We start from the raw sequence: 23372 nt of genomic DNA on the forward strand, positions 1-23372 counted from the left end.
GGATGCCCCCCAAGGTAATCCCTCTCTTCCATCCAGCCGGAAAAGAACACCCAATTGAGAGTCCTAGAGGGCTCTCCTCCTTGCTGGGAGGTGTTGCCGTCACGCCCTCTTGTGGACATTCTGAGACCAGCACCCTGGTAAGGGAGCCTTCTAGGTTTAGCAATAGGGTTTTCTCCTCAGACTGGCAGATTCCTTACTAGAGTGCTGTTCTCAATATTATTAAAATCCATTTCCTTTTACAGCTGAGAGCTGAGGTTTGGTTCTTTAGCTTCCTGTGCTAATTTAAATTATTTCAGATTCTCACATTCCTCCTCTAACTAAAATATCTCGCAGGGCCTTTAGAGTATTGTATATGGGAGAAGGGAGAACGGCCAGCCCCTTCCCTGGCTATGAAGGAGATCCTCCGGGCCCCCTTCCTCAGAGAACACATTTCATTATCATGAATAAGGAGCAGACACAGCCCCTCAGAACTCCTGGGATCCAGAGGTTGAACTTCTTTACAGGCATAGCAACAACCACTGACACGTGGGCATCTTTAAAAATAACACTTGCCTGGAGTGCGTCCTGTCCCAGGACAGTGGCTTCCTTTCTACAACTCTGAAGAAAGAGGGAACACGTTCTTCATCTCTTGCTGAGGTTTCTCTGGGCCAAATATTAGGAACTTGTGGTTTTCTAGTCCAGTCTCTAGAATTGCATCAGCACTAAGTAGGGAAAGAAATGTAAAGAGATTGGACACTGCGTGTGGAAGGGACAAGGCCAGAGGAAGATAATTTGCAAATGAACTAAGGGCAGGCAGGACTTTCCCTCCTGAGTCCCCCCTCTAAGGACCCAGTGATCAGCCTTTATCTAGATTTGAATCCCCGGGATCCTTGTCCATGATCTCTGAATTCCCTTTCCTGCTTGTTTCACAGCCAGGGGAAAGATGACAGCGGGGCCGCGTTCCATGAGCATGTAGCTACCTGTGAACTAAGATGTCCTAGGAATCCCCGAGAGGCCCCAGCCTCTCTCTCGGGGACATTGTGGCTGAGACCTGGCTGGGACCTGATGGATGAGCTCTGCTCTGCCAGGATAAGGGTCCATGTACTTGGCCATGGAAAGACCCCCACACTCTCCCTCACTCGTCAAGGTGACTTCTGGAGGCAAGTCTACCAACAGGCCTGGAAGCAGACAGAGCTGCTGGGTGCAGATCCTGAGGAGGGTCCGTAGTAATCTCCAAGGCAACTACCTCAGGGGAGACCACGGCCGGCCCCTTCTTCACGGAGCTGCGCATCCTGAGGCGGGCAGACATTAATCAGATCACCACCAAGTTAAGGTGACAGGTATTTATTGAGAGTTGAGGGTAAATCAGGCATTAACTTAGGAGTGTTTGGATTAACTCATTTCATCCCCCAAATAATTTTGGGTATTGTAGGTATTAGCCCTTTTCTATGTGAGGAAAAGCACAGAAAGACAATGTAATTTAGCCAATGCCACACGGCTAAGAAGCCATGATGTGGGGATCCCAGCAGCCCGAGTGCCCGTTTTCCCAGCTTCTAAACGCAGAATGACAAAGCTTGGTTGTGGGGATTAAGAGATAAGTCCAGCAAACACCTAGCAACAGGACTGGGTTCACAATGGGTGCTCAGTAATGATTCCTGAAGTTCAATGGCTCTGGGAGGTGGACAGGGACCTCCCTCACCCTGTTGGGAGTCCTCCTGGCACTTGCACTGTGAATGGTCGGACTTTGTACAGACCCTGGGCCATCAGAGACCTCGTGCTTGGGTGTGAAGGATCTGGGTAAGTCCCAGGCCCTCTGCACAGAGAGGAATGTCCAGGCTTCCAGCGTGGCCACGTCTGGGCCTCCCTGGAGGGTCTAACAGTCCCCTACGTCCTGCACTGCAGGCACCGGAGGGCTCACCCTCGTCAAACGCACCTGCTCTCGCGGCTGTGCTCTTATCGTCCCCCACCTAGAATGCCTGCACGCCCACCTCTGCCTCCCCAGGAAGGTGGCTTTCCCAGGGGATCCCCTTGCCAGAGAGAATGTGTACATCTCTGTGACCAAGGCCCAGTCGTCCCGGCAGGGAGAACTCAGTGTGTGCCTGCTCCCGCTACCAGATGGGAGGCTGGACCACAGGTTTCCTTCTCTCTCACCACGGTAAGGCCTGGAAAGGAGGAAGCAATGAGGGCCCTGTTTGAATTAAGGCCGTACTTTCTCCCAGAGAAAAACGATCAGGCGGTTAAACTATCCTGATAAGGAAGGTTTACCACCTTCCTCAGTGACACAAAGCTCTGCCCTGTGGTCACACTAAGTGCGTCTCAACACGGAACTCCCCAAGGGTGTCTCCCAACCGTGGGGAGGAGAAATCATGACTGGACAAAGTTTGTTCAACGGAGTTTCTCTTTCGTGCTTGGTCTTGTTACTAGAGGAGTGAATTAGCCCTGAGCCTTCATCGTTCCGCCCAGATGATACCCTGAGGGGCCACTGCCACGCGCCATCTATGTGGACAGTGGCTGGGCGTGCCATCGCTCTGGGGGGCAGCTGCTGGGCAGCCGTCATCCGGGCGTGGCGAGGAGCGGTGCCGGAGGCCACGTCAGCTCTCCGAGCACGTCAGCAGGATCTGGGTGAACTCCTGGGAGCCGTGGTCTGGTTTTGACTTTCTGAGCATGCCCAGTCTGGGGTTGTTGATCAGGGTCTGCAGCAGGCGCCACCTTGTCCTGGGCCTCGCCGAGGTGCGGGGACCTAGGAGAGAATCAGAGCAGGTGGCCTGGGGGCGGGGGCGGGGGAGGGGGTAGCTGTCTCTGTGCTTCTCCGAGGCTAAAGAAAAACTGTATGTGAGGTGTGAGGTGTGAGGTGTGGGATACAAGTGGGGCAAGGAGCTGGACCAGGCGTCCTGGGGACATGCGGGGGGGTGGAAGGATGCATTTATCCCACAGAGCTGGGTGTCTGCAGTGCTGGGAACAGTGATGAGTGCAGTTCAGATCGGTGCTGACAAGACAAGATGACCTAGGGTTTCCCAGCAGCAGGCGGAGCAGAGGAATCAGGTGGGAGAGTTGGGAGTAGACAGCATAGAGCAGGGGTGGGCAAACTTTTTGACTCGAGGGCCACAATGGGTTCTTAAACTGGACCGGAGGGCCGGAACAAAAGCATGGATGGAGTGTTTGTGTGAACTAATATAAATTCAAAGTAAACATCATTACATAAAAGGGTACGGTCTTTTTTTTTTTTTTTTTTAGTTTTATTCATTTCAAACGGGCCGGATCCGGCCCGCGGGCCGTAGTTTGCCCACGGCTGGCATAGAGCCTTGAGGGGCAGGAGTTGGTGGCTGAATGCCCTCTTGGAGGCCATCTGGCTGAAGGCTGGGATATGCGTGGAGTCTCAAACATATGGGGGGGGGTTGGACTCAGCAGAACTAGAGCTTGTTTTGAGGAACAGGGAGGAGCCAGCTAGAAGGACAAGGACATAAGGCCTCAGGGGCCCCATAGCCAGGCTGACTAGGGGCTAACCCTCCTGATCCTGAGTGGATTTCCTGAGTGGATTTCCCAGGGCAGGGAGTGTGGAGGAAGGCAGGCAGGGAAGGGGAACCTGCGACATCTCAGGGATCCCAGAAAACGTTAGGGTACTTGTTTCCCGGTGTCTAAGCACAGGGAAGGTTCAAACAGGAGACTCACCTGCTGACTGACGCAGGTGCTCACATCTGATGGCCTGCTGCAGCTTCCTCTCCCTCAGGCCTGTGAGCAGGATGTGACAGAAGCTGACGAGCACGGGGTTGGTGTGATAATGGTCCACATAGAGCATGCCAACCCATGCACTGAACCCTGAAACCCACAAGGCAAGTCAGGCCCTGGGGCCCATCGCAGGGTGGCCCAGGGGGTGCTTTTTATGACATGACTGCAGCATCACTTCGCTCCTAAATGGTGCCCGTGTCTTTGCCGAGAATCTAGAAAACTGGGTATAAAGAGCCGAAAGGGCCCTTACAGCACATTCTACTGTAATCCGTCCATGTAATGTGGAACTTGGGGCTCCTTTAATGAACAGATGAGTGAATGAATGGACACAGGCCAGAAACAGAACAAAAGCTATTTTCACTCTACAGAAATGGTTTTGATTTTGGAGTATTTCAACTGGACAGACCAATTTCTTATCTAAGTAAGTTTCCAAATAGCATCACCAGTGATATTTCTCAAAGTTTTCAGAGTCGAGCAGTCACAACTCGCCTCCTAACCAGTTAGAGGGAACTGGGCTACCTCCCACTGCCTGCCATTATCCCTCAAAGCTGTCAGCTGCACAGACATTCGATAGCCTGCATTCCCTTCTCCCCATTGGGCTGAATGTTTTGGGTGTGTTTGTTTTTTTCCTACTCAGCTTTACAGCCTCCCTGGGAAGATAAGCTCTGAGCAGAAGTGAGGCGTGAACCCTAGGCCCCTGGTACCCAACCTCCAGGTGGCTTCTACAAAGGTGGGAGTCCAGCCCTCCCCCAACAGGTGGCCATAGGGGGTGGGGGGTAGGAGGTGGGGCTGGCCACTGACCCATGTCGGCTCCCTCGTAGCCGTTCTGCATGATGGTCCTGTCGATGCGGGCAATCAGCCATGTGCCCAGGATGCAGCTGATGAGAAGCCTGGAGAGGCAGGCGCCCAGGCCCAGCAGCACGTTGTAGAAGAACAGAAAGTAGTTGAAGTTGTGGAACATTTTCCTGTGAATGGAAGGAAGCAGGTGGAGGGGCGGCACCCTTTCAGTGTGAGAAGCTGGCCAGGCAGGCGGGCTCAGGGGCCCTTGACCATTGGCCAAATCCTACACTTCCTGGCTGCGAGCTGTGTGACCTTCTGCTGTACATGTGAGCTGACTGTGCCCACCGCCCAGCGCTGGTGTGAGGACTGGCTCAGCTGTAACATAGAGGGCTCTGAGCGGAGGGCAGGACGAGTGCTAGTAGCGACTGCAATGTCTGATGGGACCCTTGGGTTCTGAGGTTTCCTGAACAATGAGAAATCTCCTGTGGCCGCAGCTGGTTGTGTGGTTACACAGAGGCTGTGGCTTCCCCATTGTCTGTTGCAACAGCGACCTGCCCCGAGCTGGGACTGCTCCGAGTTCTCCAGATAAAATTTCCCAAATGACCACTTGATCATGGGGTCTCCTGCTGCCTATGGGATAAGCGCAAACTTTGCATGTTGAATTTCTGGGCCGTCCTCAAAAGGGGCCTTTCTGGCATTGGCACATCGTGCCCCCTCCCTCCCCTCACCACCCAGGGCCACTGCACGGCCATCACATTTGATTCTTACTGTTCTGACACATCCTGCCCTTTCATGGCCTCCTGCCTTCATGGTGCAGTGGGGGATGCCAGCCATGCCCTCTCCTCAGCTCTACCTGTAGGCATCCCACCATCCTATCAACTTTAGCTCAAACGTCCCCTACAGTGGAATTAACCACTCCTGCCTCTCTTCTACCACCCTGCCTCTCCTGTTTCTCTTGGGATCCTTTCACGCCCTCTGTCTGGAGTCTACTGTCCCTATATCTGTGTCTGTCAGCCCCAGCGGACCCTGCGCTTCTCATAGGCAGGTCCTGTGGGGATATCTCTTTATGCTCAGTGCCTATGCTGTTTCCTTCACCATGAATGGCTTTGAATAAGTAAATTAGAAAGGATTACCACTGGCCAGCACTATTGTTCCAGTTCATATTTGAACACAGCTCATCCTCAGAACACAAATGCACGATTTTGACATTCATAGATGTTTAGCAAGGTCATGCAAGGTCACGTAGCTCATAATGGGTGGAGCCAAGATGTGGAACCAGAGAGTCTGGCTCCAGAGTCTACTCCTCAACCACAGCTTCTCACTCTATAAGCGAGGGTAGAGTTTGCCCACAAACCTGCCAGCGGTGAAGAGGAAGGAATAAGATTGCTGAGACCAAAGTCCTATAGTCACCATTCCCTTCTTTGCCCTCACCTGTTGTTGAGCGCCAAGGGCTTCTGCTTGTCAGCTGTGCCCATCTTGGGTTGCAGGAAGAAGCTGGCAGCGATCCATACCTGCAGGATCATGAGACCCAGGACGATGGATATGGTGAGGCTGAAACACAGGGTGAGACCATCCTAGGTGGCCTTGTCCACTCTTCTCCAGCCCTTCTCAAATGCCCAGTGGTAAGTGCCCAGTGAGATGCTGCCAGCCCGCCAGACCAACAGTAGCAATGAGCTCTGTGCTTTATGCCTACAGAGCATTCCAGGTCCATTCTGCGGTGAGAAAATTGAGGCTCCCAAAGGGGCGATCATTTTCTTAAAGCCACATGGTCAGAGTTCTAGCTCTAGACCAGACCTTCAGGATCCAGGCATGGCGACTGGGACGAGTGGTTTAGCAGCATGGGAATCAAGGAAAGGAATGGGGCTCATGAAGGCCACGCGAGAGTGGACAGGGCAGGCTCTGCACCAGACTCATGGGCGCCTCTAGGTGAGCCTGGAAGCAAGGAGCTCAGAGCAGGGGGTGTCCAGGGAGCACCACAGCCTGTGTTTGCACCCCCTGAGCGGCAGTGTGAGCCAGTGGCTCAATGAGGCTTTGGTTTTAGGTTGCCAGGCTCCCAGTCTTGCTTATCAGTGGACAAGATGCTTCACATCTCTGTGCCTCTGTAAAAGAGGGAGCTAAAGAAGTCCCAACCTCCACGAGTTCTTAGGAGAAAAAGCACACAGTGAATTCTCAATGGCAGCACTCACTTTTATCTTCCATACGGGGAAACTGAGGCTCAGAGAAGCAACCTACCCAAGTCATCTAGCTGATTTAAAACCCAAGCACAGATCCCTCTCTCCTTCTACTACACTGTCCTATCTCTCACTTCACCTCCTCTCCTCTGAACCTTCCCAGATATCGAACGGACACATGCATATCTGCCACAGACACCACTGGACGGACCCCGCTGAACAAGAATGGCAATATTTTGTAAATTGTAAGGTTCCTATTGCGATGTGTTGCTCTTCTGGCCCATGCTTTGATCAGACCTAAGAGCGCAGTTCCAGGGAGTGATGGGAGCTTAGCAGGAAAGGGGCATTTTGAGCAGCAGCTGCGAGGGCCCACCAGCTCCCAGGCCTGGGCAATGCCAGGAAGCCCACCGAGCACTTACATTCCAATGCCCAGTCCTTGGAGCATCTCCAGGCCCTGGTTGTGGGTGATGGGCAACACCAGGCTGTACATGATCGCCATGCCACACAGGCTCTGCACCACGTGGATACTGAGGTAGCCTGTGGGCCGAGGGAGCCGGCGGTCACTCAAGGCACTTCGTGACCCAGTCACCTGTGTTCCTGTCTGCAGCCCTGATCCATCCTCCTGCCACCAAAGGTCCTGACACTTCTGTCTGTGCTGTTTCTTCTGCCTGGCATGCCCTCATTTTTCTTCCTGTTGACCTTCTGCTCACCCTGCCAGGTGTGGTTCAAATGCCAACTCCACTAGGATGCACTCAAGCCCTGCCCAGGGTGTGCAGTCACTTCCTCCTGTGGATCACCACCGCCCTTGGCATACACACCCTGTGGGCTCAGGACAGGTGGGGGTGATGATCTATAGGACTGTGTGACTCTCCCTCCTTCCTGAAGGTCCCTCACAGGCAGGAGCTAGGGCTGCTCCTGCCTCGCCTCTCTCCTCCCTGCCTACCCTCAGGCTCCGCAGGTGCCCAGGTAATGTGTGTTGAATTGAATGGGTCGCATGATGGCACTTACCCCACAAAATGTAGGCTATCTGCCAGCCAGAGTACCTTGCAATGGCCGCCTGGGATTTAAAAAGAAAATGGGTCCCAGAGGGGAGAAAACCTTGATCACCTCGGACATGTGTCCAGCATCCCTGTCTCACTGGAGATTCATCCACCAACCCACTGAGGCATCTGACTGTCCTCATTTCACAGCTGAGGAACCGCATGATGAGAACCACTGTCCCATCACCCAGCAGCAGAGCATCCTAGAATGAGGCCTCTGGCTGCCACCCAGGGCTCCCCCACACCACGCTGCCCCTGTCCAAGGTGCAGGAGACAGGTCTCCGCAGACTTACCACACTCCCTGAGGAGGAAGGGTTACGGAACTTCAGAGGGAGAAAGTGTTTATTTCCTGCCCACAACCTCTTCACGTGCTTTCTAGAGAAAAGGCGGCAAATTAGTCATGTTCATAACCACAACTCCTCAGGCATGCAGAGCTCAACAGATACAAACAGAAGGGCCTGTGGAGGGAGACGGTGGGCAGCTTAGCCTCTACTATTGACCATAGTTCATGCGATGGTTCTGATTAGCCTTAAAAATCTAAAGTTTAATACATTTTATTAAAATAATATACAGTTACCTAGTCTTCATGATGCTATTTGAGACCATGTATGTGGCTTTTATTTTCTTCATTTTGCTCTACTTTTTGTATTTTTTCTACAGTGACTATAAATCATTTATGTAATAATACTTTAAAACAGATGAGAACAGGAAGCCATTTGTAATGATACTCCCAACTTATAACATAAAAGGAAATGAAAAGGGGCAACACCCCTCACAACCCCAGCACCCCAAGAAATCACCGCATCTTTTCCCCGTTGCTAGTCTCGGGCCTGGACCTTTGCATAAAGACTAGGTTGGCAGAGTCAAGTTCATGGTCCAAATTCACATCTGGGTCCTGCTTTTTCAATAACGTTCTATCTCCAGCATTTTCCAGGTGGCTTTGTCATTTCATGACCACTGGATTGGGAAAGCTTGGTATGAAATAGAGAGTGTAAACATTAATAGTGTGTATATTTATTACATGAGGAAGTGATGGTAGTTGGGTTATGTTAGGGTAAGCATTTCGTTAAATCATTTTCACCTTCCTTTTTACTTTATTAGTAGCATCTACTAGGAAATCAAAAATGGCACCTATGGCTTTCACGGTGTTTCTGTCTGGCAGCCCTGGAGCAGAGTGTGCAACCAGGAATACAAACAATGTTTAGCTCAGGGGCAATAAATTGAGGTCTGAATGGAAGAGTTACTTTACACTGAATATTTTCTTGGTAACTTTTTAAAAAAAATAGCTTGTCTGTAAGTTGGAATAATTCTAAGAAAAATAAAAATACTGGCAAAACGCTTCCCAGGTTGTAGGGTGCTTTCTTGTCCATTATTTCCTCTGCTCCATCATCTACAATGGAAGCAGAGCAGGGATCATCACTCCTGGGTGACAGGTGTGGAGAGGGAGCCAGCCGGGGCAGGAATGAGGCCTTCCTAGCACACGTGACTTCTCTTCCCTGTGCTCTCAGTTGCCCTCTGCCCATGTCCATGCAGTCTGCTCTGCACAGTGGTTGTCCCTGGTCATGACCAAATGCCTCAGTGAAAATCTCCCAACGGCTTGAAGATTAAGCACGAAAGGAACAGACATGTCCCTTCATCAGACAAGGTAGGGGACAACATCAGTGTCCAGTCCACCCACAGGGCCCAGGGAGAAGTGAAGCTGTGGCCTCTTCATGCCAAGAGAGTCTTTCTTTTGGATGCCACTGGCAAGAGACTCACCCTGTGGGCAGCCAGATGGTGAGGATGCAAAGGCAGGATATTCTGGGGGGTGGGGGTGGGGCGGAAGATTGGCCCTGAGCTTCCTGTGAGTCAGTATGAGTTAGAGACTGAGACAGAAAGAGAGACAGAGAGAGGCAAAGACAAAGGCAGAGAAACAGAGAGGCCAGAGCTACCTGCATTCAACAGCTATCTGCATGCAAATGCTAGCTAGTATTGAGGGCCAACCCCTCCTCCTGCACTGACTGCGGTCCTTGAGGTTGAGGCCCCTGGTCCACTTGACCCAATTTCCTCTGATGTCTTCTTGAGCCACATTCATCTGCTGATAGCCCGGTGCAATGAATCCTGGAGAGCAGGATGGGTCTGACACCCAAGAGAGTTGCCAAAGTGAACAAGAAATGTCAAGGTCTGGGGTTGGAAGACAGGATCAGCCATTACTTGCTTGGGTGAGGTATTTTGTTGAGTCTCAGTTTTCTCGGCTATAAACATGGAGATGAAAGTACCCTTCAGGGCTGTGGTGAAATGAAGATTCTAGCACAATGTCCAAATCATGGTAGAAGCTCAAGTCAATAGTTTTGGTTTGTTTGTTTACTAACAATAGATGTGGTTGTCCCTGGACCTTGCACACACTCCTGGTTCCACTCCCGGTCACTGCTGGTACTGCTTGGGAATTCTTAGAAAATTCCATCAGATACTTTCCTGACTGGAGACACACAACAGACACCCTGAGCCCTCTTACCTGTAACAAGCCAAAATGTGGAATAGATAGCTCACACACGTGAGGAAGGCAGGAAGAATGGTAACCACCCAGACTCCTGAAACAGAACAGATGACAGGAGAGGCCTCTGAAGGTGCACTAGAAACAGTATTTTCAAAATGCAGAAACTCACATCAGAAAGGTCTGGGTAAAACATATTATACGTCCCTTAACACACTTCTTGTGTAAATACCGTTGTGCTTATATATTTCTGTTTCATTTTTTAGCCACCCACCCCCCCCCCACACACACACACCCTTGAAATACTTTATTTCCTGCACAGTCCTCTCCTTTGCTATTAATATTTTCAACCCATGAATAATGGGAAGAGAAAATTACGGTATATATACATTTTAGGTAGCTTCCATCCTTGTAAAACGTCATTGAACTTCTAATTGCCACTTCTGGGGGATGGGGAGGGGAGATGGTGACCCACCTCCAGTTAAACGGCAACCATGTGCAAGGCTGGCTTTACCTTTGGAGATGTTCATCAGCTCCTTCATCTGCAGGATGACTGGGGTCAGGGTCCCAGTCTGGTTCGCGGAGGCAATGTAGCTCTCTAACTCGCCTTCAAACACATCCAGCTGGTCTCTCACATACACGAACACGCAGAACTCAATGACAATGAACTGGGGACACAGAGCAAATGCTTCAAGGTCTCACCCGACTCCAGCTTTTGCCCAGTATGTGAATAACTATGGGTCTCTCTTTGGTTTTGAGGTCAAAACTCTTTGAAGTTCAACACTCATCTGCAATAGACTCTGGACCCTGGCTCTACGGGGGTGAATGGGATTGTGGCTTCCTTGTAGATGGGAGACACCGCAAACTCTGTTCTTCACCCCTCAGCGTACGAGACAAGGTCCCACAGGGCTCAAAGAACTCTTCAAACTTTACTTAAACCAGAGTGAGATAAATGCCTCATGTTGAATAAGGGGTGACCTTGGGGACAATTCCAGTCATATCTCATTGCTCCCCTTCTTGCATCCTAGTGATAACCAAAAAGAAGGTACCATTTCCTATACACACACCATGCTTACTCATCCCTATCATCCTGTCATCATACCACCCTGCTCCCTCATCGTGCCATCCTGCTCCCATCCACTCTGGCCTTGCCATTTTTATTGCTCCACTTTGACCCTGCTTTTGACCCAGTTTACCTTGAATAACTTTGACCACACGAAATGTTTTGATTCTGTGCTTAATAAAAAATTTATTGAGCCCTGACCAGTTTGGCTCAGTCATTAGAGTGTTAGACCGTGGACCAAAGGGTTCAATTCCTGGTCAAGGGCATATAGCTGGGTTACAGGCCCAATCCCTGGCCCCAGTAGGAGTACAGGCGGGAGTTAGCCAATCAGTGTGTCTCTCCACACTGATATTTCTTTCTCTCTCCCACTCCCTTCCACTCTCTCTAAAAAAAAAATCAATGGAAAAAAATATCCTCAGGTGAGGATTAACAACAAAGAAAGTGTAAAGGGGTGTGTGTGTGTGTGTGTGTGTGTGTGTGTGTAAGTGTGTTGAGAAAGCAAAGTTAAATAACAGCCAAATGAAATAAGACATTTCAATTTTTGACCCTTTAAAATAATATAGTACATCAAGTTTGTCCACTTTTATTTTTAATTCAAAAATTATTTGTCAATTATTTTATATTTAAATGACATAATTTTTATTTGGCTAAGTAACAGTGTAGAATAAAAGACCTCAGTGAAGCTGTTTTCCTTAGCTCTGCTGAAATAAAGGTCCCGTAGAACTCACCAGTGAGCCCATCTGGGCCTGCTGCTTTCTTTTTTAAAGGTCATTACTCATTGACTCAAAGTCTTTTAACAGCTTTAGGCCTATTCAGATCGTCCACTTCTTCTTGTTTAAGTTGTGGCAGATCGTATCTTTCAAGGAATTCATCCACTTCACCTAGGTTATCAAATTTGGGGGCACAGAATTGTTCATACGACTCCTTTATTGTTCTTTTAAGCCCATGGAATCTGTAATGATGTTCCCTCTTCCATTTCTAATGTGTCCTCTCTCTGTTTTTGTGTCTGGCTAGCGGCTTGTTGATTTTATTGTTTCAAAGACCTAGCTTTTGGTTTCATTGATTTTCTTTATTAATTTCCTATTTGCAATTTCACAGGTTTCTGCTCTAATTTTTATTCTATCTATCCAGCATGTTTTGTATTTAATTTGCTCTTCCTTTTTAGATTCCTAAGGTAGGAGCTTAGAGATTGATGTAGATCTTTGTTCATTTCTTATATATACATCCAACGTTATAAATTTCCTTCTAAGTACTGCTTTTGCTGCCCCTACACACACATTTTTGATAAGTGTGTTTTCGTTTTCACTTAGTTCATTTCATTTTTTAGTTTATTTTTAACTTCTCTTATTTTTTCTTTGATCCATAGTTACTTGGAAGTATGTTGTTTAATTTCCACTATTTTGGGATTTTCCAGTTATCTTTCTGTTATTTATTTCTAGTTTAATTCCACTGTGGTCTGAAAGCAGAAACTGTGTAATTTATATTCTTTTAAATTTTTTAAGATGTATTTTATGGTCCAAAATTTGGTCTATCTTGGTGAATTGTCCATGTAGTCTTGAGAAAAATGTGTGTTCTACTATTGTTAAGTAGTTGATGAATGTCCAAAATCCCAATTGATTGTTGGTGTCCATTACAGTTCAGATTCCCCTACCTCACACTGATTCCCATGGGGTTTCTGCTCCATTCTGTTGTGTATGTACCTGTCTGTCTCTTCAACTCAGGGGCAATGATTTGCCCCATAACCCACTTCTATGGATCTAAGAAGAGTTGTTGATTTTTTTTTTCAGTTTGTTTAGGTTTTCATTTGTTGTTAGGATGGAATGGCATTTCACAAGCTCTTTACATGTGGAATTAGCAAGTAAAGTCTCCATAAATAATTTGATTATATTTATTAGTAACGCTCACCCCATGGGTAAAAGTGTCCTTGGCGTCAAAACTGTTTAATGTACAGAGGTGAAATTTTGAGCCAGCTGTTTAAGAACAGCTCCTCTCCCAGCCCCACCCCATTTGCAAAGTAGAAAAGGATGTGCTCGGATCTACTTACGAGATACAGGCAGATGGAAGCCAACACGGCGGTTCCGATCATTCTGCTTGGGAACTGGAAGCAGGGGTCCCACTCGTAGATCCTGCTTTGAAACCAAGACTTTTTTTTCTCTCTGTTAATGAGTAAACACCAAGAAAAGACAGGTTGTGGTTGGTAAACAAATGCCTAATTCTTCTAAAAATAACCTCGTTACCCCTCTTCATCTTAGATTTCAGTGAAGAGCAAAAACACTGGTAGATTCTACAGTTTCTATTCGCCCCTTATTCTTAAGAACAGAGACTGGGTTCTGTCTGGTGCAGCAAGTCACCAAACTGAAAGGCTAGAGTTTCTGACCTCTCTTACCTGTAAGAGTGACCAAGACTAAGTACAGGGCAATTAGTGACCAGAGGGGTGGGGTGGGACTTTGGGGAGGGTGGTTAGATAGAATCAACGCTGCAGAAGGGGCCCCACAGCCTTTCCTTCTTTTCTCCTGCCTGCCATCTGAAATGCTGACATAGTAGCTGATCCAGACTGGAGTCCCGAATCGACCGTGGACCATGGACAGCCTTCATGATGGAAATCACTAAAATACTGAAGCAGGAAAACAGATGATCTTGGTGCCATAGTGAGCAGCAGTCCAGGATCAATATGGACTGCAGCCTCCAGAATTCTTTTAAATACATATATTTTTATTGATTTCAGAGAAGAACGGAGAGGGAGAGATAGAAACATCAATGATGAGAGAGAATCACTGTTCGGCTGCCTACTGCATGCCCCCAACTGGGGATTGAGCCCCAATCCTGGCATGTGCCCTTGACCGGAATTGGACCCGGGACCCTTCAGTCCGCAGGACCCTTCTACCCACTGAGCCAAACTGGTTAGGGCCAGAATTCTTTTATATGAGAAATAAATCTCTCCCATTTGTGCCACTATTATTTTGTACTAGAGAGTCGGTGCACAAGAATCATGCACTAGGGGCAGGGGGAGCCCAGCCCCCACCCTCTCACAGTCCAGGAGCCCTTGGGGGATGTCTGACTGACGGCGTAGGCCCACTCTGGCTTCTGGCTGAGTGGCGATCCCCCTGTGGGAGTGCACTGACCACCAGGGGGCAGCTCCTGCGTCTACCCCTTGGTGGTCAGTGAGAGCCATAGTGACCAGTCATTCCACTGTTCAGTTGATTTTTATATTAGCCTTTTATTACATAGGATTATTTGCTATATATAGCCAAGTGTAATTCTAATGCAAGTACTAGTTTTGCCACTGTGTGAGCTTGGATTAGACATGTCCCTTCTCTGAAGCGTATTCTCTTGTACGCAGTGGCAGGGGTAAGGTGACCACTATGATCACTGGAGATCGTGTACTTTTGCCTGGCCAAGAGCTATATCCTCTGTTATTGGTAATGGCATATGAGTTTTTCTCTGAGAATCTACTCCTTTCCCACCATCAGTCCTAATGGGCAAGTGCAGCTGAACCACTTCCTGGGTCCAGTGGTAAACATGTGACCCAGCCTTAACAATCACTTTAGTCCAATCCCCCAGCCACAGTAACTGGTCCTGGAATGGCATTTGGTCCAATCTGACCCAATAAAACACATGCATGGGACTTTGGTTTGAATTATTAGATAGGAAAAATTCTCTTTCATGTGAGCTTAAACCAGGAGGGTATAAGCTTAGAGATTCTGGGGCCCACCTTGGGGAGGAAGCCCATCTAACTAGAAAGCTAAGTCAGATAAAAGCACAGTTAAGAGGAGACGAGGGACAGAGGCCTAGTTCTGCTGGACCTACCTAAGCTTGAAACTGACTACCATTAGACGTTTAAATCATGTAAGGCCACACGTTTCCCTTTTCTCGTTAATCCCATTTGAGTTGAGTTTCTGTCATTAGCAAACAAGAGCCCTGACGAATACAGAAGATTTCCTGTCATCTTAGGGTCTCATGCTGTCAGGGCTCATCCCTGTTGGTGGGAACACCAGTGGTGAATGAGCCAACCCGTGGCTTACTGCAGGGGGGGCTTCCGCAGGAGCTGCTTGACGTGCTCTGCCTGATGGATTTCCAGAAACGGCTTTTCTTCCTGTGAGAAAAGAGAGAGGGAGATGCTCTGGCTCACAAATTCGTGTTGGAGTGTTGGTCTCTTTGAGGGGCTATCACCACAGAGGGTAGGAATTTGGGTAGCACTTGCTTTTTTGGATTCAGCCATTCTCAGACACCTGTTACTTAATGAAGCGAAGAGCAGGGTCCCGTCTCCTGTTTACCAAGCACTCGCTTTCAGGAAGTGCCAGTGGTCTGGCTCCCTTGCCTCCTCTGCTTACTGACTGCACCAGTCACTGCTCTGGAAGTCTTTCTTCTCTTTGAGATTTGGTGATTTCCCATCATAGTGTAAAACACGGTTTAAAATCCCATTGTTTTTACTTTTTATAAATAGAAAGAGTTTCTTTTACTCATTTCTTATTCTGCAGTATTTAAAAAAAACACACACTTTACTGATATGTTTTAAAATGTTTTCTCTGCCTGTCTGGTGTGGCTCAGTGGTTGAAAGTTGACCTATGAACCAGGAAGTCACGGTTTGATTCCCAGTCAGGGCAGATGCCGGTGTTATGGGCTCGATCCCAGCGGGGGCTTGCAGGAGGCAGCCAATCAATGATTCTCTCTCATCATTGAAATTTCGATCTCCCTTCCTCTCTGAAATCAATAACAACAATAATAATTTTTTCTCCGAGTGTAATTAGCTTTTCACAGTACTCATCTATTCTGCTATATATGTTGAATATGTAAATTTTACATGCTATGAGATGAAATCTTAAATACTGCAGATATTAGGTAGAGTACAGAGGATCTGGTTAGAATTTTGACTGGTGAGTGACATCAATGAGATGGAGGAATAGGGGGTTCCAGCCCTCAGGCCACTCTGATACACCTATTTTGACAAATACCCACAGATGAGAGTAACTTTGTAGAAGCCCATGAGTGTACTGGGGAGGTTCCAGAACTCCAGTCAAGCAAAAACTCTGAGAAGAAAGGCACTAAAGAGGGTAAGAACATTTTCAATTTACCAGTGTCACCCACCCTCAAGGAGGCGCAGGTCAGTGCATAGAGAGACCCCCACCTTGGCTTGCAAATTCTCCCATGAGGGAAAGAGTAAAGGTGTAGAGCTTTTCTATGCAATTAAAGTAAGTTGTTATCAACTTAAACTGTTATAATTATAAGATGTTTTATATATGCCGTTTTTATATAGTAATCACAAAGAAAAACCTGTTTTATACAAACAAATGATAAAGAGAAAGGAATCAAAGCATACCACAACAAAAAGACCCACACACATCACATACAAAAAAAGCAAGAAATGAGGACTTACAAAACAGTCAGAAAACTAACAAAATGACAACTGTAAGTCCTTACCTACCAATTTCTTTAAATGTAAATGGATTCAATTCTCCAAGTCAAAAGACACAGAGTGGCTGAATGAACTAAAAAAACAACAACACCCCACACCAATATATGCTACCTTCTAGGGGACTCACTTTAGCTTTAAGGACACACACACGGGCTGAGAGTAAGGGATTGGAAAAAGATATTTCATACAAATGGTAACCAAAACAGAGCAGATGTGGCTATATTTATATGAGATGAAAAAGACTTTAAGTCAAAACTGTCACAAGAGACAAAAAAAAAAATCATTATATAATGATAAAGCGGTCAATTCCTCAAAAGAATATAACAATTGTAAAGATATATGCACCCAACATCACGGCACCTAAGTATATAAAGTAATTATTAATAAAACTGAAGCGATAAATATACAGCAACTTAATAATAGTAGGAAACCTCAACACCCAGCTTTCAACAATAGATAGATGACCCAGAAAGAAAATCAATAAGGAAACCGCTTACTGGAACAGCACTATAGGTCAAAGAGACCAAATAAACATATACAGAACATTCCGCCCAAGAGCAGCAGAAGATATGTTCTTCTCAAGAGCACAGGGCCCATCCTCCAGGAAACGTCACACATTAGGCCACAACACAAGCCTTCACAAGTTCAAGTATCAAGTATCTTTTCTGACCACAACGACATAAAGCGAGCTATCAGTAACAGGAAGAAAACCGGGAAACTCACAAATATGTAGAAGTTAAACAATACATCCCTGAACAACCAACAACCAATGGGTCAAAGAAAAAAATCAAAAAGGGAAATCAAAAAATATCTTAAAAACAAATGAAAATGGAACTACAACAGACCACAACTTATGGGATGCAGCAAGAGCAGTTCTAAGAGGGAAGTTTATAGTGGTAAACGCCTACACCAGGGGTCCTCAAACTACGGCCCGCGGGCCACATGCAAATACAAATATTGTATTTGTTCCCGTTTTGTTTTTTTACTTCAAAATAAGATATGTGCAGTGTGCATAGGAATTTGTTCATAGTGTTTTTTTAAACTATAGTCTGGCCCTCCAATGGTCTGAGGGACAGTGAACTGGCCCCCTGTTTAAAAAGTTTGAGGACTCCTGATCTACACTAACAAAAAGAAAGGTCTCAAACAAACAGCCTAACTCTATACCTGAAGGAATCAGAAAAAGAACAGTGGTTAAGAAAAAGCCTTGACAACCAAACGGTCTGGGTTGCTTTTCTGGCTCTGCCACAGACTGGATACATGATCCTGGGCAACACAACATACTTCTTTGGGCCCAAGTTGCCTGCTACAGAACAGGGGGAGGGGTAATAGCACCTCCCGCATGGACTGTTGTGGAGACCAGACCTGTCAGGACGTGCGCAGTGCTTATACTTAGTACTCACCGTCTGCAGCTCCCAGCCCAGGTAGACCCTCAGAGACTTGACGAACATGTACAGGAAGCGGCCCAGCAGGAAGGACAGGCACAGCAACGAGGGCCAGTAGAACATGACGGTCTCATAGCTCCCCAAAAACTGCAACGAAGCAGACCACTGGTCACTGGATCTAGATGGGGCAGAGCCAGGCCCCTGATGAAGCTGTAGACAGGAACCTGCCTGCCCCAGCCTGCTCCCACCAAAGCCCACTCCCAAAGCTTGGATTCCTGCTCCTCCAGCCCCACATCATTGGAATGAGCAGTGGACTTGGAGTCCAGCAGCCCTGGATGAGTCCAACACCCCCATTTTACTTTGTACAAAGGGATTTGTTCAGATGAGGTGTGAAATGCTCCTTTTGGAAAATATAAGAGAAGGAGAGGGAAAGTAAGGGCGGGGAGGGAGAGAGAGAGAGAGAGAGAGAGAGAGAGAGAGAGAGAGAGAGAGGGCTTTCTCCTTTTCCTGGGGTATGGGACTAAACAGATGAACAGTTGTATCAGTCTCCCATTAATAGACAGGGAAACTGAGGCTACATGAAGGAGTGTAAAGAAATGAGCCCCTGATTCAGCCATTCCTGGTCTCAGTGCCCAGATCTGCTGCTTCTTAAGAGTTACTCCATATCCTTCAGATTCCTCACCTATAAAACAGGTTTGTTGAGAGCTTCCCCACCTTGAGGGGCTGCTATGGGCATTGACTGAGAGAATCTCTCTCTGAAGTAGTACCTTGATGAACATAAGATACCATACAATGGAAGCAGCATGAATGGTTCCAACTCCCTTTTGTACACAGGAGAAATCGGAGGCCCATAGAATGACAGAAGCTTGTTCAAAGTCACACAGGACTCACCTGCCCATGGGGACACTGTATGATGTGAAGAATGGTGACAGCAAACCTGCCAGAGAGAAGCAGGACTTGGGGTACTTCCAGCCCCGGCGACAACAGCCCAGATCGCCCCAGCCTGAAGTTACCTCCTTGGCAGGACTGGTTTCCAGGCCTCTGTGTATGCCCCACCCAGATCAGGCACCCTGCTTGTGCCTAAGAACATGCAACAAAATTCATTTAATGCCCTCAACTCGGACACAATCCCAGAATCCACAGCGGCCGAGCAGGAGGACCCTGAGCGGTCCCCCCATCCCTCCCCTTCACTCAGGTAGGGAAACTGAAGCCCAGAGATGGGAAGGGATTTGTCCAGAGTCACACCAGAGCCAGGACCAAGACCCAGGTCTCCTGACTCTGGGGCTGAGGCTCTGTCTGCCTGTAAACACCGCCCTGAGGAATGAGCCTCAAAGCTTTGCTCCTGCTGAACACACATTCCTGGTCATGTCCAAGCTTGGGTCTTCCTCCCATGGTGTCCAAGCTGCGGCGTGACTCCTGCCACCCTGTCCTCTCCTGGTCAAAGAGTCTGTCATAGGCTGAGACGTTACTCTTCAGCTAACACTGAATATCCTCTCTTGTAATTTTTTTAAAAAAGCAAGCCTCTTATACACTCTGGAATTGCAGTCACTTGTCAGCCCCCTGCATGCTTCAGACACTGGGCCTGGAACCCCTGCCCTAAAATGCTATGAGGGAGGCAGGCCCCATAAGGAGAAGTGGACAAGGAAATGAGCCTAGCAGGACTAGAGTGTGGAACTGCCCAGGGGATGATTCAGTGAGCAAACATTCCCTGGGGCCAGGTCTGCTGTTCCAGTGCCGAGGGCACAGAGCAGATAGAAGGGTCAGGAAGCTCCCACTGTGGTGGCAACAAAGGACGAGCACATGTCCCTCCCTGGGCCGGGGAAGAGAAACACGGAGACAAGGCGGCCAGAACACGTGATCACCAGGGGGTTGTCTCGTTTTCCGGCATGTTCCCTGGCTCGTCGAGTTTGCTGAATGAGTAAGAGGATGGATAAAGGAATGCAGGCGTTCTATATGACCTGCATACATGCCAGAGACTGGTTAGGGGGTAGGAGAGAGACAGGAGAGAGACTGAGGCACCTGCACTTTCTCCAGGGAAGCCACAGCACAGGGAAGCAGCGTCCACACGACACTCCTGCTGCCACCAGTGGGACCCTCGTGGTTTATGGAAATGAATTTTTCTACATCTCTGAAAACTGGGAATGTGTGAATCATGAATGGCCGCTTGCGAAGCAGACAAAATGCTGGCCTGACAGTGGGACTGTGGACCAGTCATTCCACCTGCCCTGGGCCTAAGTTCTGAGCAAAGGTACCCTCCCAAGGAGGGCTCTGAGGTCACCACCAGCCCTTTGTCCAGGGTTCAGCAACGGCCTAAGGAATTGTGGGAGGGCAGGCAGGCAGGGTCTGTCTTACCAGATCAGAGAGTAGAGGAAGCCCAGGATGGAGCTGACCAGCTGGAACTCCGAGGAGAGGCAGGCAAAGAAGGGGAAGTGGGACAGGCCGACTTCGAAGCCTCCAATCAGAAGCACAAAGGCTGGGAAAGACAGGGCCGGAGATGCTGTGAATGCCTCTTCTCACGGGCTCAGGGGAGCCCCAGGGAAGCTAAGGGCTTTGTGCTGACTTGCCGTCATGGACCTCAGGACCCAAGGAGATGAGTGGAGGAGCCCCAGCTTAGCACAAGGAGGAATGCAGGAATGTCTGTCATTCCTTCATGCAACAGACCCTCCTGGTACCTCTCCCATGCCAGGCACTGGGCTAACTGTTGAGGTGAAGAAGACTTGCTCCCTACCCTTGATTAGCTCACAGTAAAGTGGGTGGAAACAGACCACATCAACGAACACACAAGAATCACCGAGAGAAAACTGATTGGACAGAGACGTTTGAATGTTGTCCTATTAGGGATGGTTGAACCTGTAGATCAAAGTTGCCACTTCAGGGGGAGCATGAGACATGGAGAATGAAGAGGCCCCAGACCAACGGCCAAAGATGATCTGCTCTTTGAGGAAGGATCTGAGGGCCTATTGATAGTAAGAAGGCAGCCATGACTATGGCTCAGGAGGGATTTTCAGGGTGGGTGGTGGTGAACCTACTTTCTGAGCCTTTGCTCCACTCTGTCTGAAGAACCTCTGCCTCTAACTAGGAGAACGCCCCACACATAAGCTTTGAGACTCTGTGGGCTAGGCACTGATGCCGGACAAGTAACAGGCTGGGAAGAACCCCGAGTTCACTCACAGAGCTTACCCTCTGACCCCAGAGAACCCCTGCATGCTGTCTCTGAGAGCAAGAATGTCCATGGTTAAACTCCCAGCAGCTATGAGGCGGCCCTGGTACCTTGGGCCCACTGCGGGATCTGCAGGAGCTGGGAGCCTTCTGAGAACAGGAACATGACCTTATTGGCTGTGGCTCCGAAGGCAATTCCGTAGGACCATCGGTTACGAAAGGTGCCCACGAAGTCCAGAGGTCTGTGAACAAGAGAAATAGTTCATGAGGCCAGAAGGTGGCTCTGAGACATCCCACACTTCATCTCCAAAGTTCCAATCCCACCTTGAGGATGAATGATTGGGGAGTGAACTATTCATTTTAGATGACATTTTCTTAAGCCCTCTGTGCCAATTCTGGGGCTAAGCAGGGATTCAGGGTACTGAAGTGAGGAAGACAAAATTCTTTAAAAAAATTTTTTTATTGTTGACAGTACTATTACAGATGTCTCCTATTTCTCCCCCTTCTACCCCCTCTGCCCAGCCTCTAACATTCCGCCCCCCCGCAACCACCCCCGCCTTCACCACACTATTGTCTGTGTCCATGGGCTATGCATGTAAGTATATAAGTTCTTTGGTTTATCTCAGGAAGACAAAATTTCTTCCCTTATCTAGGAGGAGACAAGCAAGGATACCAGTAGCCATGACAACAAGCAAAATGGGATGAGTTTCATCTATGCGAACACAAGTACTATGACTCAAGAGACCACAACAAGGAGTATGTCCCAGACAGGCGTGGGAGAGGCTGCCAGGCATCCAGCCAAGGTCTATGAAAGTTCTTCTTCTTGGTGTCCCTGGGAAGGTCTGGGTATCATTGGCTGTGCTAGTTCTACGTGATCACGCCTTTCCTAGCTACAGCTGATTGGACTATGGGTGACCACCTGCCTTTAGAGGGGCCAATCAGATGTCTGGTCTTAAATTTCAGATTTGTGGCCCTGAGGACATGAGCCAATCAGCTGTCAATATTCTGTTGGCATCATGCTCGAGGCAAGCTGAGGTTTTAGGGAAGCAGAGATCCTGCCAGGTGGCAAGGAAGAAAATGGTAAACGGTGCTGAGCGCGCCACAGTGACACAGAGAGGCAGACACAGAGAGAATCGTCTCCCAGAGATGCCCATCTCCAGAGCCCCGGTTCCCATGAGTCCAGCCTTGCAGCGAGACCTCTGTAACTTCATAAAAAATCCTGTCCTCATTTTATGTAAACAAGCTATTAAATATCCATTTCCCCTAATCACAGGAGACCAGCTGACGTCAGAGTAAGCAATTGCAACCGGATAGGAGAGCGAAGGCTTTCCCAGCAGAGTGTCGCTTAAGGCAGGCCTCAGTGACACCTCAGGGTGGTGTGAAGAGCCTGAGCCATCTGCCCTCTCACCTTCACCTCCACCTCCAAGGATCAGCTCACGAAGCACCTCTTCTTTGACGCCTCCCTGGCCACCCACTGCCAGTCAGGCACATCCAGTGTCCCCTCAGTCGTAAGTTCATGTCCGGTTTCCCACACCTCCCTTTGTGTTATCACTTGTTTCGTAAAACATAAATGCCTCCAGGGTGGAGACCTAGCACAGGACCTTGATACGAGGTGCTCACTGCACATGCGTGGACACGCACTTGGTTGCACTGAGTTGGATTTGAATCCATCTCACCTGTAGTGCGTGGGAGCTCTGTGAGACTCTGTTTCCCTATCTCTCAAGCAGAGATGGAACCCCCTGCTCTGCTGTATCACTAAGACACTCTGGGCAGCAAATGAAGAACTGCCTGATAACTGTGGAGTGTCACACACATGTGAGGGCTGATTAATGAGTGAGGACGGTGAGCCAAAACTACTCAGAAAATCAGAGGTTTTGATGGGAAAGTGGCCATGGAGTAAGTGAACTGTACCATTAACAATTTAATTCAAAACTGTTCAATGTGATCCATATAGAGAACCTACCTTCTAAAGAGTTCTGCACCAGGCCCTACAGGCCAAATGTTCAGGGCAGAGTCTGAAGATCTTCTTTACCCACCAGCCTTGGCCTTTCTCTGTGCCCCAACCAATGTGACTTAGACTTGGCATCCTGAGATGGGCTGACTGCTCCAATGGGTGGTATCCAGAATGAACTTGCTACTCTGTGCTGGCATACAGGGTCCTTGGACATTGCAGTTAGATTTCTCTC

The 23372-nt window shown here is 48.4% G+C and overlaps 1 protein-coding gene across 2 annotated transcripts in view; it reads right to left on the reverse strand.

Annotated features, from left to right (window-relative positions):
• Positions 1-1322: 1322 nt before the first annotated feature.
• LOC118667292 (stimulated by retinoic acid gene 6 protein-like) overlaps positions 1323-23372 on the reverse strand; it is a 32570-nt gene continuing 10520 nt past the window's right edge. Inside the window, exons 4-18 of one of the 2 annotated variants that reach the window (XM_036330308.1) lie at positions 21298-21428; positions 20380-20500; positions 18919-18964; positions 18046-18174; positions 15255-15325; positions 13277-13388; positions 10684-10837; positions 10191-10266; positions 7990-8071; positions 7665-7713; positions 7076-7193; positions 5917-6036; positions 4507-4670; positions 3649-3795; positions 1323-2719 (exon numbers count right to left, since the gene is read on the reverse strand). In XM_036330308.1, the coding sequence (XP_036186201.1) occupies positions 2571-2719; positions 3649-3795; positions 4507-4670; positions 5917-6036; positions 7076-7193; positions 7665-7713; positions 7990-8071; positions 10191-10266; positions 10684-10837; positions 13277-13388; positions 15255-15325; positions 18046-18174; positions 18919-18964; positions 20380-20500; positions 21298-21428 (1669 nt within the window). In that variant the 3' untranslated portion in view covers positions 1323-2570. Of the gene's footprint in view, positions 2720-3648; positions 3796-4506; positions 4671-5916; positions 6037-7075; positions 7194-7664; positions 7714-7989; positions 8072-10190; positions 10267-10683; positions 10838-13276; positions 13389-15254; positions 15326-18045; positions 18175-18918; positions 18965-20379; positions 20501-21297; positions 21429-23372 lie in introns of those variants that run through there. The other variant, XR_004971214.1, reaches the window with a different exon arrangement.

This window comes from Myotis myotis, unplaced genomic scaffold (genome assembly GCF_014108235.1).
Source record: "Myotis myotis isolate mMyoMyo1 unplaced genomic scaffold, mMyoMyo1.p scaffold_m19_p_12, whole genome shotgun sequence".
Taxonomy (NCBI): domain Eukaryota; kingdom Metazoa; phylum Chordata; class Mammalia; order Chiroptera; family Vespertilionidae; genus Myotis; species Myotis myotis.